The 18,583-nt window shown below is 43.8% G+C and overlaps 1 protein-coding gene across 2 annotated transcripts in view; it reads left to right on the plus strand.

Moving 5' to 3' along the window:
• The window catches only part of CUL9 (cullin 9), a 2,881,018-nt gene that overhangs the window by 201,833 nt on the left and 2,660,602 nt on the right, over nucleotides 1–18,583 (plus strand). For both annotated transcript variants that reach the window (XM_044060287.1, XM_044060293.1), the window contains exons 4-5: nucleotides 4,198–4,722; nucleotides 9,741–9,882. In XM_044060287.1, coding sequence (XP_043916222.1) covers nucleotides 4,198–4,722; nucleotides 9,741–9,882 — 667 coding nt within the window. The remainder of the gene's footprint in view (nucleotides 1–4,197; nucleotides 4,723–9,740; nucleotides 9,883–18,583) is intronic.

The raw sequence follows: 18,583 nt of genomic DNA on the forward strand, positions 1-18,583 counted from the left end.
AGCTTAGAAGAACATCACCTTGGATATGTGGGTATTGAGTCATATACAGAGGCTGTACCGTTCCATTTTTGAAATTTGGTACTTTTAAAATTAATCACACATGTCTCCCAGACTTTCCACCTCATCTGAGACTGCAAGCAGTAGTAGAGATTCAGATGCTGCGGTTAATAGTCATACAAAATGTCCCACCAAACTGAGGATCTGTGGTGTACTTAGTTATTTTTGGTGCCAAAAAAGAAGGACCTCAGGCCAACTCTGGATTTTAGCAAATTGTAAAGCAGACCAAATTCTGGATGGCCACGGTGCAGTCCATCCTAGCTTTGCTGAGGAAGAGCAGTTGGATGTGCTCAATAGACTTAAAGGATACCTACTATCATATCAACATAGAGATGATCCAGGAGGTTCTTGCGCTTCTGGCTGGGGGCCAATCATTAATTCAAAGCCCTGACATTATCTGACCATCAAACCCCCCCCCCCCCGGGTGTTCACCCAATTGCATAGCAGTGGTGGTAGCATGCTGAGATTTCAGGTCTTTCCATACCTGGACCATTGGCTCCTCACTACCCCTATGAGTGTGTCCCTAATCATAGCCAGGGATACCTTACTCCAGTTCCAGTTTTGCAGCCATTTGGAGGTAACTTTCAGTTATCAAAAGTCAAGTCTACACCCTGTCCAGACAGTGGAATTTATAGGCTGCCAATTGGATACCATTTTCCAAATTGCCGAGCTCCAGAGTAATCAGCTTTGGATCCCAGGCAGTATCTGTGCATGCTTATGCAAAGCCACCAGCACATGCTGTTTTGAAACTTTTAGGCCACGTGGCAGCTTCCATGCGATCGGTCCCCTTAATTAGATACGACATGAGGGCTCTTCAATGGACTTTTGCAGTGCAATGGTCCTCTTTGACTCATCCAGTGGACTTATCCATCAGGCTGACAAAAGATTTGTTGCAATCAGATTCTGTGGTTAGAGTCTCCTTTGGTGACCAACAGGAGACTGTTCACTTTTTCCCATCCATCTGCCAGAATCACCATGGACACATCCCTTCTTGGCTGGTGGGGCATTTCAAAGAGAGGAAAGTTCAAGGACCCTGGTCTTCCATGGAGGCCAACAGTCACATCACTGTTCTGGAGATGAGGGCTGTCGTCCTCCTGTTGTAAACCTTTCAGGATGTCTTCCCCAGCGGTGTGATTTTGATCCAGGAAGATACTATGTCCATTGTCTGTAATCTGAGCAAATAGGTGGCAATGCATTTTTATCCTCTGTTGAGAGGCCATGAGGGTTTGGCAATGGGCAATCTTGTATCAGTGATTTCTGATTGCATTGCCCATCCTGAGGAGGTCAAACATTCTAGCAGACAGTCTTAGCAGGAATATTTTTCTTCTTCATGAGTGGTCTCTGAATCAGAGGGTGTAGTGGCTTGGATTTCTTGGTGCTGAGGTACTCCATGTTGTGATCTTTTTGCTTCACACTCCAGCACCAAATGCAACAGCTGTTATGCCTTAGTTCCTTCCCAGGAGCAGTCATCCAGAGATGCTACTCTGTATGTTTGCACACTGGTTTCCTATACACATGTATTTCAGTCCCCCTGGTAATAGTCTCTTCAGAAGGTAACCTGTTGAAGAGCAACAATGATCTTCGTAGCTCCCTTAGGGCCATGTCAGATGTGGTTCACCTTTCTGTGGCCTCTTCTGAGATACCCTCCTTGGGTTCTGAATCCCAGTCCAGATCTCATTTCAAATCCAGCTGGTCTGGATCCCATATGGTTTCTCCAGTTTCTTTGATGGCCAGAAATCCCAAGTTATCGGGCAACATTGTGCATATTTGTCCTCTCCCCAGAAGTTGTCTGCTTGGTAAGTGTATGCAAGTAAATGGAAGCTTTTTGTGGTTTTGGCAGACTCTCGGGTGTTTGATCCCTTTTTAGGTACCTTAGAGATAGCTTTAGATTTTATTGCGGAGTTGTTTAAAACTGGCTCAAGTTATTCTACAGTTAAGGTGCATTTGGTAGCCGTATCTAATTATCATGTTGGCAGGGACAATGTTCCCTTGTCTGCTCTGTAAATTTCCAAAGCATTTCTGAAAGGCACATTTATTTTTTCCCCCTCCCATTCGGGATCCTGTCCCTCCTTGGGATTTACCTTTCATGTTGCAAGAACTTGCAAGTCCTCTGCTACTTTAGATCTAAAATTGTTATTTTGGAAGACCATTCCTGGTGGCTGTTACTTCAGCCAGGAGAGTGTCTGAGCAATAAGCTTTGGTCACTATTCCTCTGTACTTGGTGTTCCACAAAGATAATCTCTCTTTGCACAAATCCTTCCTTTTTCCTTAAGGTGGCCACTGAGAGTAATTTGAATTGGTCTATTCATCTGCCTGTATTTTTCCCTAGTTTTTCAAACAAGGGCGAATACTTGCTGCATTTTTTGGATGTGCATTGATTATATTTTACTTGGACAGGGTAAAATCTTATAGAAAATCAAAGCAGCTGTTTTTCTTTTCAAAATCCAAATTGGGTAGTCCTGTTTCACTGTCGGCTTGCAGCTGTCAAACTATATTTCCTTTACTTATACCTTGAGAGGTTAAGACTTTGCATGGTAAGCCTAAAGGTCACTCCACTAGAGCCATGCCTACTTCTGTGGCTTTTTTTCTCTGGAGCTTCCTTAGATGTGTGTGCAGTAGTAACTTGCGTGGGCTCTAACACCTTTGTTTCTCACTACAAGCTGGACATTCTGTCTAGGTCCAGGGCTTCCTTTGGCTTCTCCGTGTTCGGGAATATCCTTCTGTATATCCTCATAGGGGGTTTTACATGGCTGGGGACCCTGTCCTGCATGTTGAAGTCAGACAGAGAAGACAAGATTAGCTAAAGTTATGTATTTACCATAATGATATATCTGTGTTGTCTGTCTCCTTGTTCAGCCTGCCTTCCCTCCCTTCCTGCTCCCCCTTTTTGGTGAGTCTCTTATTTTTGGGTGACTTGAGTGGGAGAAGTTTTATTGGTCCTTTATCTTGGAGTCCTTTGTCTTCCTCCTCCTTTATATAGGAATTTTACCTTGGTGTTAGACTGACAAGGGGAAAACTCGATCTGAGTTATTCTCTAGGGACTGGGAGATTGTGGATAGAGGAAACAGAACATGGTGAGTTGAAGTCTTGTAGATTTGGCCAGTGCCAGGTCCGAGTCAGATTAGATAATCCTCAGGTTAAACGTGACAGACAACACAGATTTATCATTATCTTAAGTACATAACTTTAATTTCATTAGAGTGGTAGCTACTTCAGGCTTTCTTCCAAAGTATCTTTGTTGATTATACTTGTGCATCTGCAGACTGGGCTTTTCTGCAGGTTTTTGCAAGACACTGTAAACTGCATGTGATCTCTAGGTGTAGGTCTGCAGTCAGAGTTATTTTGTTATAATACCATCTAAGAAGAACTGGTGATTCGATCTTGTCAGCTGAAGTTGGACTGGATCATATAAGGTAAGAAATTTAAGCAATTACCAAAACAAGAAGTCTTGATGGTCAGTGTCTGTCCACTTCATCATCTTCTCATGCCTTTCCCTACCATTAGCATAAGAGAGTAGGAAAGATTGTAGAGGTTTGGTAATGTGTCATGTGTTGTATCTCAGATATGGAGAGGGGGAGGAGATGCAGAGCATTGTGGGGGAAGTGGAGGAGTTGGACAGTTGAGGTTGAGCTGACTAATGCCTGATGCAGCTAGTCCTGCTGGTTCAAATGGGCAGACATGGATCACGAAGATACATGTTTATAGTAGGTATATAACTTTTGTGATAGTTCAGAGGCAAATTCTTCCATGAAGACTTGGAGTTCAAAAACGTTTTCCCATTTTAAGCAGAATTGTATAAAATGCTTTGATGTCACTTGGGGGAGTAGCTTCATTGTAAGAAGACTTTGGAAAATCAGGAAGGCAGGAGCTGATGCTGTAGTGGTATTTGCACAATTGTACACTTCAGGAATAGTTTCAATGATTAACTGTTAGAGCAGTTATCTTGCATAAATAGTATTTGTACTTGGGATGCAAGAGAGTGGCATGTTGAAGACTTTGCTGTGGAAATGTGCAGATAGATGTTAAGAGCAATTGAAGCTAATGTGCATAAAGGCTTTGCATGCTGCTTCCTGGTAGTGGATTAGTTTTTTCCTGTCAGTTTGCTGTTATATTAATTTTTTGTACCTCATCTTTATGCAGATTCCTGGGAAGCTGCTTTTCTCCTTGGTGAAACGATATTTGTGTGTCACTTCACTTATGGACAGTCTGAATAATAATGGGATTGACTCCAGCAGTAAACAGGCTGATTGCTCCACATCAGCACCACAGGTCACAGAGCAGTCTCGTATTCAACGGGAATTTGAATTCACCATGGCAATGGCTAACCTCATTTCAGACCTTGTTAGAGTCATGGGTTGGGACCGTAACCAAAAATTGGACCAGTCTTGTTCAATGTCAAGCGAAGAAGAAAAATCCAAAGGATTCAGGTCCATATTCCAGCCTAGATCAGCTCCTGTTCCAATCATTATTGCACCAGCACCTCGGAAAAAACCAAGTATGTTCAAAACCCGTAGTGATTTTAGCACCAGATCCAGTTATGTGGAGTATGTACAGGATGTCTTGAAAGCTGGCATGGCTGTGCGCATGCTGGAAAGCTATGAACAGGTCAACGCTGGAGATGAGGGTGAATTCCGTCTCAGTAATGATGGCACACCACCAGTGCAGGTAAGACCGTCCTAGAAGATGTGAACTTTTTCATAACAGGCACATATGTATCTCAAACAAGGTGGGTTGATATTTGGGTCATACCACGGTTGTCCTTGTAGTGAAGGTTAACAGCTCAGTTCACAGTGGAGGTTACACAGTTTCACAAGCATCTGAGCTGATGTAGCAGATAGGTATGAAACCCCATAATCTGTAAAGAATGAAATAGTAACTGTGTGATCCCTGTCTGTGTAGATAATTTTTTGAGGGTGGCTTTAGTGTGAATAGTCAACTACAAGGCTGTAGAGAAGTAACAGAGACTGTAAAGTGGAAAAAATAAGAAATGTCTACATTTGCAGTTAACAAAATTGACAAAAACATTTGAGTAAGTGGTAGAAATGTCCAGTAGGTAGAATGTTTGTGAGACCACTTTCATTTTCCCTTGTTAGTGAAACTGTTGATTTGTATCTCATCTAATTTTGTATGTGAAGAGCTAACTTGGAACTTGATTTACAATGCATTTATTTTACATTCCAGTTTTATGCTTACAGTCAAGGTTATGAGATCACCCTCTCTCTTTGGACAGGCAGGAAGTTTGGTAGAAATGCCAGGTTCGTGCCACTGGTAATACAGATGTAGATTGTAGGAGTACACTCAGTAACAGGGCAGCAGATATACAGCCCTGTAATCTGTTATGCTCTGTTCATATATTTCTGTTAGAAGGCTTTTGCACAACTGCTGGTACATTTGTGGTTGTGCACCACAAACAAGAAGATCCACTAGCTTCTCTATTTTCAGATTTAACCCTTTGCGTACAAGAAGGAAGAGACGGATTATTGCTTAATTCTCATGCTTTGAGGAAAGGAGACGTGGGGGTGGGAGATACTAGCTACTCTGTTGTACTGTCTGTCATGACCAACAGTTAGCACGTCTGTTATAGTTCTGAATGTCTTGTGGTGAACCATCCCATGTTTTCCAGTTCTAAGCAGTATGAAACCTAGGAGGAAGAAAAAGCAAGAGACATTGTTATAAAACCACTCAGTATAACCCTTCAAAAACTAGCTGTATACTTCGAATGCCCTGTCTGAAGCATAGCTTTTGCTGATGGAAGTCTGCGCAAGGGCCAGCAGCAGACGCACCTTATTTTGTGATTCCAGGACCAAACCAAGGGGTTTCTCTTAGACTATAGTAAAGTCATTGTGTACTGTATTCACTTTTCCATTTGTTTATGTTTTTGAAGAGTGAAGAGTGTACATTGCACAAACTAATTAGAGAATGGCAGTCTTTTATTTTTTCTGTAGTTAGCAAAGGAAAATAAGATGCCCAGATTTCTTGAAATCCCTGGTATTTTGTAGTAGTATCTATCCTAGACAATCCTTACAGCCATAGCCTGCCCACGAAGTAGTGCACAGGACTTGAACAAATTGTATTAGTGTAATGTCACACCACCTGGGTTTGTGCAGATTGATGATTTGTATTGGTCTGCTTGTCACATTTTCCTCTGCAGGGAAGAATTGAAGAAGACCAGCATGTGGACAGATTGAGGTATGATATTCTAATACTGTTATTACATATGGAGAAATTAATGAAACAGACTGCTCAAAAATCAATTCTGCATCAGGGAGGAAATTCTAAACGGGGAAAGTACCAAGTAGTGTGGTAACTCAAAAAGACACTGAAAAATAAAAAATATTTCAGCAGACCACTTTATATCATTCCATTAAGCTTTGCAGCATAAAAAACATGCTTGTTATGTGAATAATAAAATGGGCAGGCTCAACAAGGTGAAGACCAAAGGGTTAGTCTGTGGTCAAACTGAATGACTCTTTAAGGGAAGTTAAACCAGGAAAAATAATTCAGAATTGTTATGAGCAACAAATTGAGAAAACCAGATAGCCACATCCGTAGGTAAAACCATTAAAGTGAGCACAATGGTTTAGACTGCAGGCAGTGTATGTAGCTTGACTAGGGATGCTTAGATCTAGAAGTAGATCACAAAGATAATTTCAAGGAGCAATGATCAGAATTAAAATGTTCAGAAGACAGTTTGTTGTTTTATTGAAGGGATATTTCATCTTAGAAAAGCACTACCAATGAGTATTAGGTTTTTTTTGAATGGGTAGTTCAGCTTTTAGAAAGCACAAATGCTTGAAAAGAATTTACGGGTACTGTTTCTCAACCCAAAAGTGCTGATTAGCTTTTTTTAATTATACAATTGAACTTGAATAAAAGGCATATAGTGATTAGCATGGTAGGAGGGGGGAGAGAGTGATAGAGGTGTTAAATAGTAAGATACGAAACAGGTAATCCTATAACCATCAACCATCTAAGCCAGTTACATATGAAGTATTTGTCACAAATAATTAATGGCTACAAATGCCATATTTAGCAGAAGGTGATATTGAAACCTATTGCATTCTTTAGTAAACTTTACAAGTTGCTGGTTTGTGATTTTTGCATGGGATTAGTTGGTGGGAGTGGATTTACACTGTAATCTGTGAAGTCTGAAGAGTATAGGTAATCAGCCTTTTCTAGGAATGTCTAGGGTATATGTTTGAGACTCTTGTACAAAATTCTTTTTAGACAGTTCGGGTCCATCCTTGTTGCTGAAAGTACCAGTAATAGATGTCAGTATGGCTCCAGACCCCCCATGTATATACTGCTTCTGGATCCAGAGCCCATTGAGCCTGTTAATGAGCAGGATGTTTTGCTGGAGCAAGCAGTCAGCCCACCCAGGTGTTGTCAAAAAATGAATTTCATCAAGTCTGTTCTTGCCCTCCCTCTGCATCACTGCTAAGATTTTTAAGTCCTGCAAGAGCATGTTGATTGTGGACCTAGATCGTTTTTTGAGGAGCTTTCTCAAAACACTGATCAAGATGGGAGGCGTACCTTCCCCTTTGGCTCAGAAGGCAGTTAGTTCAGGTCCCGTGGCCAAGCAACTAGCAACCCTCTCAGTATATTTCAAAGGCTCTGATGGTTTTGGAACTGATTTTTTTACCCTGGGGTCTGTTCCTTTAAAGCCAATGCTCATTCAAACATCGACTCTGGGGATATAGGATCCAGAGTGCTCAATCCTGATGCAGTCATTGCAGAGGTAGTCCCGGGAATAGTGACTTGAGAACGAGGCTTCGGCTCTGCTGCTGGTGACAAAGCCTTTGGCCTTCTAGTCATCAGTTCCAATCCCCTCTTCTAGGCCATCCACCACCGCTGCTTCATAGGTTCATAGAGGTTTACTAGGTGAATGACCACAAGGGGCTTTTTAAGGCTAGCCATCCATCACAATTCTCTGACAAGTTCTGGTACCCTTGATAAGTGTAAGCAGGGGCTTGGTAGATGAAACATTAACAAGCAGGGGATGGGAAATGAACCATTTATAGGCTGCTTGTGTCGATTAGAGAAGTGGCAAACCAGGGATGAATTTCCTATTCCAGTCCAGATGTCCAAGTTACACTTTGCTTCAGTCATTTCTCCTGGGAGGGAGTTATTCGGTGGAGATCAGAATGTCCTTTCAGGTTTTGGGGAAAATTATTGCATCTGCATAGAGACCAGAGCCACACACCTTCTTGGGATTAGCCACACTCTCAGACTCCTACTCCCTCTCACCTTCCTCCCATTGGACATTGGATCAGAGTCAACCCTAAGGCCACAAAACTAATGCTGCACAGCTGCCGATGTCCTCTGAAGAGTCTAGTCAAACCCCGCCAATATACCAAGAAACAGGGCATGCAAAAGAAAGCAAATAGACTCCCACCAGAGTCTCTCGCATTCCGTACCAACTTAGATGATAGATAGGAGTACCTCCCAGTCCCTCCCAAAGATGCTTAGTTTGTCGGGATCTTGGAACTTGTGTGGTAGAGGGGATCATGGCTCACTGATCCCCCCTGAGGACAAGGCAGTACATTGAGGCTTATATTGACCCCATATTCTTCCTGGGTGGTCCCTCCAGCAGAAATGTTAGTTGACTTGGCAATGAGTTGAGTGTGGCAGGAGTCAGACTTGTGAGGCAGAACTGCAGAAACTGGACATGATCCTTAGACCTGTTAAGGGAGCATTGGGCAAAATCAACCCCCCCAGTAGATTCCATCCTTATTGTGGCAGCAGCTAAGAAAGAGCTGCTGGTGATTCTGCTTCTGTCATCATCTCAGCAAGGAGTCTTGGGCGATGAATAGTTTGGCGATGTGATTTGAGCACTTTTGCCTTAAGATTCTTGAACTGCACCACTCGTATGAATCACTTCTAGGGGGATTTAGCTTAGCCATCACTAACTGCATAGAAAGCCCCAGCATTGGAGCACAGTAAGCAGATGGAAGCAGTGTTCATGCACAGTGTGGCAGATGGAGTGGCAGGAGCAGCTGGAGCTGGCCTGGCTATGAGGCTTATGGTGTGGCTGCACCACTGCTGTTTTGTGGACCACTTCAGCACCCCCCACTGATGGATCACCATTGTCCTGATTTTATAGGCTGGTTAGTTTTTTGTCTGTCCCTTGTTGGGTGGAGCAGACTGCATGTATGGATACGGTGCTATTCTTTAATGCTAAGCAGTAGGCAGCAGCATTTATGAAGCTTACCTCATGTTGTGGTATGCCATTGACAGCTGCTGTTGAATCCTGCTTGATAAATCTTTCCATTGGGGTCTTAACATTTAGGTGTTTGATATTGTGAACAGCAGGATTGACATATCAAGCATTCTCTTAATTCATATGTACTAACTGTTGTGTTTCTGATTATTTGCTATATTGTGTCAAAAAGTTTGTTTAAATATAGTATTTACTCTCTGGTAGTGCAAGATACCGGACAACCTTTCTTGGGTCGGTGTCATCTCTAGCATAGTGGCTGAACTTTGCTTTTTAAATTTTTACTGTTTTCTGCCATTTCTAATATTTTCATACAGCTTTTATCCTCAATCTGCCATGTCCATTTGGAGTGGGCTGTTTTGCAGGCACTGATACTTTTTAACTGCCATTATTTTTTTTTCTGTGCAGCATTTTTAAGTCCAATCAGGAGGATGTCCTGACTTGTATTTTCCTTTATTTCTTGCAGGTGTATTGGCACTCTTTGGGTCGAACATACTGGGTACACTGGCATATGATTGAGATTATAGGCCTTGGATCCAGTGAAGAGGCAGAGAAAGAGACACAGGAGAAGGCTTCAAACCTTACAGAAAATCTGAAAGTAACAGCAAGTGAGTCCTGTAGTAATTCATATGCCATATTGTATACTTCAGCATCTTGTCAACAAACATTAAAAAAGTACATCTTTTTTTTTTGTTTTGTTTACATAGAAGTTTTCTTTTGTATACGTAAGAGATTCACTGAATATGCACACAGTCCTTTCTGGTAGTGCTGTGTTATTGTTTGTGTGTTCACACTACAACGAACATTGAATTAGTTTGTTCATGCTTGTATATGCAATGACTTTTTATAGATTTGTACTGTTTAATTTTCTGTGGATGTGGAATATTATAGTATTGCATGGAGTAACTTTGGTAAACCTTCATGTCAGCTAAACCAAAGAAGAAAAAACTTTGAATCATATCTTTTTGCACAGCACTGCTAATTGGGAAAGGAATGTATTTGCTGGTCTGAACACTGTCGCACTAAATGCCAGTGTATCTTTTAATCTCTGTACTGACGTTACGGTTATTACCTTGTGCAGGAATACTGTTCCAGTAACTGCTATGAGATGGAGATCTTGCTTTTAGCCCAGTTGCTGTTTAAAAATATAGTGCTTTTGAGAGCTCTTTGCAGGAGATAGTAATGATGGTCCCGGACCAATGTTTTATATGTAATTAACAAACATTATAGTTCACCTCACAGTAAGACGTTGTCCTGTTCGATTCTCAGCTAGAGCATCTTCTGTGTGGAGACATGCGTGAATGGGCATACCTTCGTTGAAGGTTGTGCGTCAGGGCCGGCAACTCAGCACGTAAAAATTTACTGCCAATCATTAGCGGACCGGAGTTCCGCTGTGGTGACCCCTGACCGGGAAAAGCCGAAAGACACAACAACATAGTTCTTCACCTTATCAGAAGTGATCAAGTTTGTCTTATAGTGTAGTGCTTGTCGGAGTTTCTCCTTATTTTCACTGTTGTGCATCAATAGGGTTTGTATGCCTGTGGGAGGTTTGGGAGGTTAGTCGTCTCATATGGAAAAGAAGAGGGCTTGCCTCCCTGCAGTCCCCCCCCCCCCCTCCAGAGGGAGTTTAAGCGAGTTATAGAATTGTGTTCTTGGTCTGCTGTCATTGAGGACTCTATCATGTCTCTGTCATTTACAGGGGAAACAACTCAAATCTAATTTGAAGCATTACCAGAAGGATCAAACAGTTGAAATAGGTAAAGGCTGAGCCTTACTTGAAATAAGACTGGTGTTCATCCAGCATCTGATCCCTTCAGGTGCTAAGCTCATTCTTTGTTATCAAGGGCTAAATCCCAAATACCCATTCTTCTGTAATGCAGGATGAGGAGGACCTCAGAAGGTGCTCTTGAGTCTCACCCTTTGGGGTGTATTCCAGGAATCTAGCTCTTCCCAGCCCCTGCTTCAACTGCTGGAGCACTTGGTCAGGCAGCCTAATCCCAGGGAGTGGTCCCTTAAATCAGTCCTAGATTATTGGTTCTTGGGACTGAAGACCTCTCCCTGGGGTCCATTGGGTCACATTGGGTCATTTGACAAAAGGCTCCTTATCTTCAGGGCTAACCATCAAGCAGATGTTTGACATGTGACAGCTTGAGTAGAAGGGCCAAGTTGTCATCCTTAAGAAGTTTGTTCTGAAGTTATCCTGAAGTAGTTTTATCCTGAGAGCATTCAACCCCTTGCTGATGAATGATTGAGCTCTACTTCAGTGTCTCCTGGTGCTAGTCATTCATACTACTGCATTTGCCAGACCACTAGCAAACTTACTCCTATGGGTAGTTTGGGAGAGTGGTATTCCCTCACACTGTGGCTTCTTTGGGAGGATCTTAAAGCAGTGGACCTGAGAAAAACTGTGATGACTTGGCCTTCCACACCTTGTGTCCAGGTGACTTCTCTGGTGGAAAGGCCCCTCAAGCTTAGGTAGAACAGTTTAAATCCACCATGTGCATTTTATTCCCTGCTGGCAGAAATACTCGACTAAGCTTCTTGGGCAGAAGCCTAAGAATCCTCGGGTGTGTCTGACTAGGACCAGGAATACCACACTACCTGTAGCTGTAAGTTCACTAGTGGTCTGGCAAAGAAAGCAGTATGAATGACTGGCTGCAAGGGACAGGGAAGTAGAGCACAGTCATGCACCAGCAAAGGGTTGGATGCTCTTTGGGTAGGACTGCCTCAGGTTAACTTCAGAGCAAACTGATGTTCTTCGTGTTTCACTGTTGCAGTCTTTACACTTGGGTTATCTGCCTGCAGGTAGCCCTCAGTCGGCCTGAATACCAGAGACTTAGTATTTCTACGTCGTTATAAAAACAGGCAGCCGGCGCCATTGCATCAGTCTTTCTTGCCTAACAACCCGAAGCAGAAGCAGTTTGCATGAGTACCAGTCGACCGCTACCTGAGTTTTCATTTACGAATTGAATCATCCTGAAGTCTTCTAAAGCTAAGTACCCCGTTGTGGATCCTTATTTTCTTGCTCTAACCGATGTCAGAAAAAGTAACAGTTGTCTTGCCTGTGGAAAGCAAATACCACACTGAGATTTCTTTTCTTACTGCGTCACCTGTTTAGGCCCAGACCACGATGTACCTCACTGTTGGTTTTGTGCCTTGTTCAGTGCCCGAACTATTCGTCGTCAGGCCCTTATTGTCTCTAAATACTCTATCTCTGTATTCCGAAATGGCTTCGGTGAGCCATCCGACTACGGCTGTTCCGAACAAATGTAAGGATAAAGACAGAGACGGACCGCACAGGTCCAAAGCTGCCGATGACTCTTCCCTTAAGCTAGTTGCCAGTATACCAGTACTCAGTGAGGTGCTTTCGCAGCCCCTGATGCCTGCATCGGTGGATTTACAGGCCTCTACCGAGACGCGTTCGGAGTCCGTTATGCCGCGAGATTCTTCGACTATGGAACATGCGGATGTCTCTACCTTGGATGTGTCCAGAGCCGCTGAGTAGGCACCAGCTTCTGAGGAAGTTATTTGCACTACCGATGTTCGACACAAACCGACGACGACTTTCACCTCTTCAGTTCTGTCTTAAACTACCAAGTTTATAAAGGCCAAGAGTATGTGCTACGCCTAGAAAAAAAGCGACCAAAGTGCATGCACCTGCTCCCTTGTCACAACTTCAAATGCTTAAAATGGCAGAAGACCTTATTATGCTGATAAGAGGAAGCCAGCCTTCCCCTGCTAAGAGAAAGAGACGTGTCCCCAGCAGCTTCAATAGACCAAGAGTCCGACTCTGAGGTATCTGATCATGAAGACGTGCCCTTATCTGCTTATGAGGATTCAGATGCAGAGGAATCCATTCCCTCTGCCTCTCCTCCAGAGGATTTTTCTTTTGGTGAAACCTTACATACTTTGAGAACATTTCCATTGGGTATGCCAAGACTATCCTCAGTCTAAAAAGAGACTCGGAGAATTTCTAGATTTGCCACAACATAGGCCTTTAGCAACACCTTCAGACCTGAAAGTTGTGGATGATGTCTTTATGGAATCCAGTCTTACTCCTGATACTTTATCCCATGCTCCTAGGAAACCAGACCAGTACTACAGAGTACCTGACTCTCACAAATTCCTTTTCAGAAATCCTACTGCTGACCCAGAGATTATCTCCCAGGGGCCTAAAGGTATCAAAGCAACTACAGCTAAAAATCCCACCCCTTCGAACAGGGATTCCAGTGCTTTGGACAGATTGGGGGAAGAAACTATATACCTCTGCAACTCTCGCCATTAGGGCTTTGAATTGTCAGTTTCACATGCTGAAGTACCAACAACATATAAAATAGCAACTTTTACAGACTGTGCAGAAAATAAAGAATTGCAAGAGCTTATGCATTCTGCAAGCTAAGTCAGCAAGCATACATGGCAGTGTGGCTTTGACGCCCTAGAAGCATTTTGCAGAGCAGCAGTCACTGGTTCTGTACTGAGAAGACATGCGTGGCTTAAGGAGCAGACCTTGCCAGACCATGTCAAGTCAAAGTTATTAGATGCTCCTTTAAACAAGGACAATCTGTTTGGCACCAAAGCAGAATAGTCTCTTAAAAAGATGGAAGAAAAAGCTAAATCTATGCAGACTGTCAAAGGATTCTTACAAGTACAGCCTGCTAGATTCAGTAGGCATTGCCCCTCGAAGCATTGGTCCTTTCCAGACCCCTCAAGGCCACCTGAAACTAGACCCAGGGGAAACGGACCCCCCAGACTACAGTCTCAGGGTGTACAGAGATCTAAGCAATGGAGTGCCTCCAACTCCAAAGCAGGGAGTGCTAAGCCACCCCCTTATGGAAAGAATTCCCAATGACTTCTCAACTCCACTCCCCACCTCTGCCCAACTGCTTGTGCCCCTAGGAGGAAAACTTGCCCTTCATGCAAAAAAACTGGATTTCCATCACCAAAGACCGATGGGTCCTCAACATTGTATCCCAGGGGTACAAAGTTTACTTCCACTCACTACCAAACCCAAAAGGGTTCCCAGACCTTCCTCCAAACCAGTGGGCAGAGGCACAAAATCAAGCTCAGTCCCTGCTCTCTATAAGGGCAATTCAACCTACTCCTGTGGAACAGATAGGTCAAGGATTCTATTCCAGACCTTTCCTGGTACCCAGAAGAGAGGGCACTTGGCACCCAATCCTAGATCTTTCAATTCTCAACACCTTCTTGGTGGTACCAAAATTCAAAATGCTCACCCTACAGCAGCTTCTATCTGTGCTAGCCAAAGATGCCTGGTTAGTCACCCTAGACTTAAAAGAAGCCTATCTGCACATCCCTGTAAGGGAGTCATGCAGGAAATATCTATGCTTCAGGGCAGGATCTGTGCATTATCAGTTCTCTGCACTTCCCTTTGGCTTATCCACTTCTCCCAGAGTATTCACAAAATGCCTGGCTCCAGCCATTGCTTACTGCAGACAGAGAAATATTCAAATGTACCCATACTTGGACGACTGCCTGATTCAGGCAGACAATCAGGAAATGCTGTTGCAGCACCTGACATTTGTAAAAAATCTTCTAACCTCCCTGCGGTACACCATCAACGAAAATAAATCAAAACTAGTACCCAGTCAAACGATTGTTTTCCTGGGAGCATGTTTGGACACAGCATCCCAGATGGCATTCCTCACTTCAGAAAAACAAGCCTATCTGACAGACTATTTTACTCAAATGGCCACTAGAACCCAGCTATCCGCAGGGAAAATCCTGCAGGCCCTAGAGTTCATGGCCTCATGCATCCTACTAATTCCATATGGCAGACTGCATATGAGGAAAATTAAATGGTACTTTGGTGCCAACATTCTCCGGACCTGGAAACGGTCATTCCTATCATACCCTGTTTAAGGACAGAGTTTCTTTGGTGGCCAGCAGCATGCAACCACAACAAGGGTCTGCCCCTTTACTCAACCCACGCCGCTCAGACCCTAACCACAGACACATCATACTATGCCTGGGGGGCACACATGGACGGCAAGAGCATTCAGGGCCACTGGAGCCCAAGTCAAATTCATCTGCACATCAACCAGAAAGAGATGCTAGCTATGCAGCATGCTCGAACAGCTTTCAGATCCTTACTCTCACCAGGACAACTGCTAATAAAAACCGACAACACCATAGTTATGTGGTACATCAACAAGCAGGGGGAAAACCCACTCTTACCCACTCTGCAGGCTAGCCATGGCCCTGTTGAACACGGCCTTGGACATGCAGGTCCATCTGCAAGCTCAATTCCTGCCAGGCAAACAAAACTCACTGGCAGACGACTTGAGCAGAAATCTCCTAGACCCACACGAGTGGCAATTACAGCCCAGCACCTTCAACCTTCTGATTCAGAAATGGGGGACCCCAGAGGTGGATCTCTTTGACTCCCCCTGCAGTCATCAGCTCAGAAAATTTTGACTTTGAACAGTTACCAAGGCTGTAGACGAGGGAAAGGTGATCCACACAGCCTACCTAGACCTCGCAAAGGCCTTCGACACCATTCCCCACTCAGGTATTCTAGACAAGCTCACCAGCCTGAATATAAACCCCTATGTCACGAGATGGGTTGCCAGCTGGCTCACGGACAGAACCCACATGGTAAGGGTTGCGGGAGCTAGGTCTGACTCTAAACTGGCTACAAGTGGCATTCCCCAGGGCTCAGTCCTTGGACGACTCCTGTTCGGCATATACTTCTCAGAGGTACAGGCAAGCACAGGAGGACTATAGCTGATCAAGTTCGCAGACGACTGCAAACTAGGGGGTATAATTGAGACTCCAGTAGAGACAGACATCCTCCAAAAGGGTTTCACTGAGACAGATACCTGGTGTCAAAACCATGGCCTCAAACTAAATGCCAAAAAGTGCATAGCCATCCCCTTTGGAAAAAACAAAGTACCCACAAACTATCACATAGGTGGTAGCCCCCTAAATACGGAAGACATAATAAAGGATCTGGGGACCCAAGTAGATGGTAATCTTTCCTTTGATAATCACATTGCCAAAGTGGTTAGAAAATCCTTCTATGTGGCCCACGTAATCACAAAAGGGTTTGCATCCAGACCAAAAGAGGTCATTGGGCCCCTCTACGCATCACTCATCAGACCCATCATAGAGTACAATGCCCCATTTGGGATGTACCTTGCAAGACACCTGCAACAACTGGAAAGACCAGAGAAGTACCTCACCAAGAGGATCACTAGCCTCAAGCAGATGCCATATGCAGCTCGACTGAAGAAACTCCAGCTGTACTCGGTTGCATACCGCCTACTCAGAGGTGATCTCTGCCTGACATACAAGGCCATGTCCAACTCAGAATTGATGGATTTGCTCCACCTAAAGAACGCCATATCCTCTCGAGCCACACGCTCCAGGGATCTAAGCCTCACCACAACAATAAATAGGACGTGCTGGAAGGATAGATTCCTGTCTCAGAGACTTCCCATGCTCTGGAACAAGATTCCAATCTATATTAGCAGAGCTTCTCGCTAACCCTCTTCAAGCGCAACCTTGACTAGTGGATGGGAAATGGAAAGTTTACCCCAGGGATCACTTCAATGGCTCTGCTGGACAGAGGCACAGGGAACTTATCTAAGGGGGCGGTGAAAGCCAACACATTCTGGCTAGGCTTATAAATGCCTTCGGGCAGATAGCCTAGTACCCTACCTATCAACCTATAAATATGCATAGCATTTATTACACTGTACAAGATACTTGTGAATTAGCAAATCATTAATTGCATACTCATTTAAGGAATCCATATTCAACTTTAAATGAATAAAATATTGCAAAGGAAAAAAATACACAAAGGCTATAGCAAAGAATTCAAAGGAATTTAAATCAACTTCTACGACAAAAATTATACCAGCAATATCCAACTAAATAATAAAATACAATAAAGTTGTTCTGACCATATAAGTTCTACCAGACATAAGTTGTAATTTCTTTGTGTGCAGTAGCTTCTGCTCACTGTAGCTCGCAGTCGCACCTTTTTAACAGTAAAAATAAATAAAACTTATATTACCAGTCAACTCCATAACAAATCACAAACCAAGGCAGAGGATTATTTAGATATGCTCAGAATTATCCTCTCTGCAGTCTGTGTAAATTTGTAGCTGTCTTAAGCCCCTTGGGGTGGCTAGAGCTTGCCTGTCTAAAACATATCCCTTTCTCACAACCAGCAGAGAAACTAAAGGTAAAACAACAAAATGTGAATCAAAGTAAAGCTTGTTAATGAGCAGATGTTCATCGTGTTACACTGCTGCAGTCATTGCACTTGGGTTAGCCTGCCGTCGGGCGGTCCCGCAGTCGGCCAGAGTTCCAAAGTCTTGGTCCAGTGTCTGTTGCTGTCGCTTCTTCCCTGACATCAGTGCGCCAGGGGTGTATAAGATGCATCCGACACCATTTTCTTCAGTCTTTCTTGCCGCGTGGTGCCCGAAGCAGAAGCAGTTCGCAAGTCCCGGTCGGCCGACTCCTAAGATTTTCGAAGTCGAATTTCAGATCCAAAGTCTTCAATAAAGCTAAGTACCCCATTGGGGAAACTTTTTTCTTGCCTCGGACCGATGTCAGAAAAAGTTAATAATTGTATTTCTTGTGGGAAGCAAATACCTCATAAGGACTTCCACTCTTACTGCCTAGGCCCTGATCACAATGTCACTAGTTGTCTGTTTTGTGCTAGATTTAACAAACGCACTATAAAACGACGTTTTGATTTTGCTTTGCACTACTTTGGCCGAAGGTTCAATTATACTATGCCGTCGGATCAACCGACGACCGCAATTCTGAAAAAACGCAAAGACAAGGATAAAGACAGGCATCCGAGGTCCAAAACCGACGACGAAACCTCTTCTAGGCCAGTCGCCGGTTCTCAGTGAGGCGCTTTCGCAGCCCCTTGATGCCCGCTACCTCAGAGCCACAGGCTGCCTCCGACTCCCACGTGGAGACAACTAGGGCTCTGGAAACTCAAGGTATTTGGCCTACGGAAACTAATCCCTCAGATGGTCCGGAGCTGCTGAGCAGGCATCGGCTTCTGAGGGTATTTTCAGACCTTCACAACTTACCATTAAAGCAACAGCCAAGACAAAAACACCATTAAAGACAAAGAAGCAAGTTCAGCGTTCTCCTGGACAGTCCTCCATGCCTAAGAAACAGATGCTTAAAATGGCCGAAGACCTCATTACTCTAATCAGGGGTTCCCATCCCCCTCCTGAGAAAAGGCCTAGGCAGGATACAGACTATGATTCCTCTGATCAGGTTTCCATTTCCTCTGATTCCTCTTCAGACCAGGGATACTCT

The sequence above is a fragment of the Protopterus annectens genome, chromosome 1.part0 (genome assembly GCF_019279795.1).
Source record: "Protopterus annectens isolate FY-2018-M chromosome 1.part0, PAN1.0, whole genome shotgun sequence".
In the NCBI taxonomy this organism is placed as follows: Eukaryota; Metazoa; Chordata; order Ceratodontiformes; family Protopteridae; genus Protopterus; species Protopterus annectens.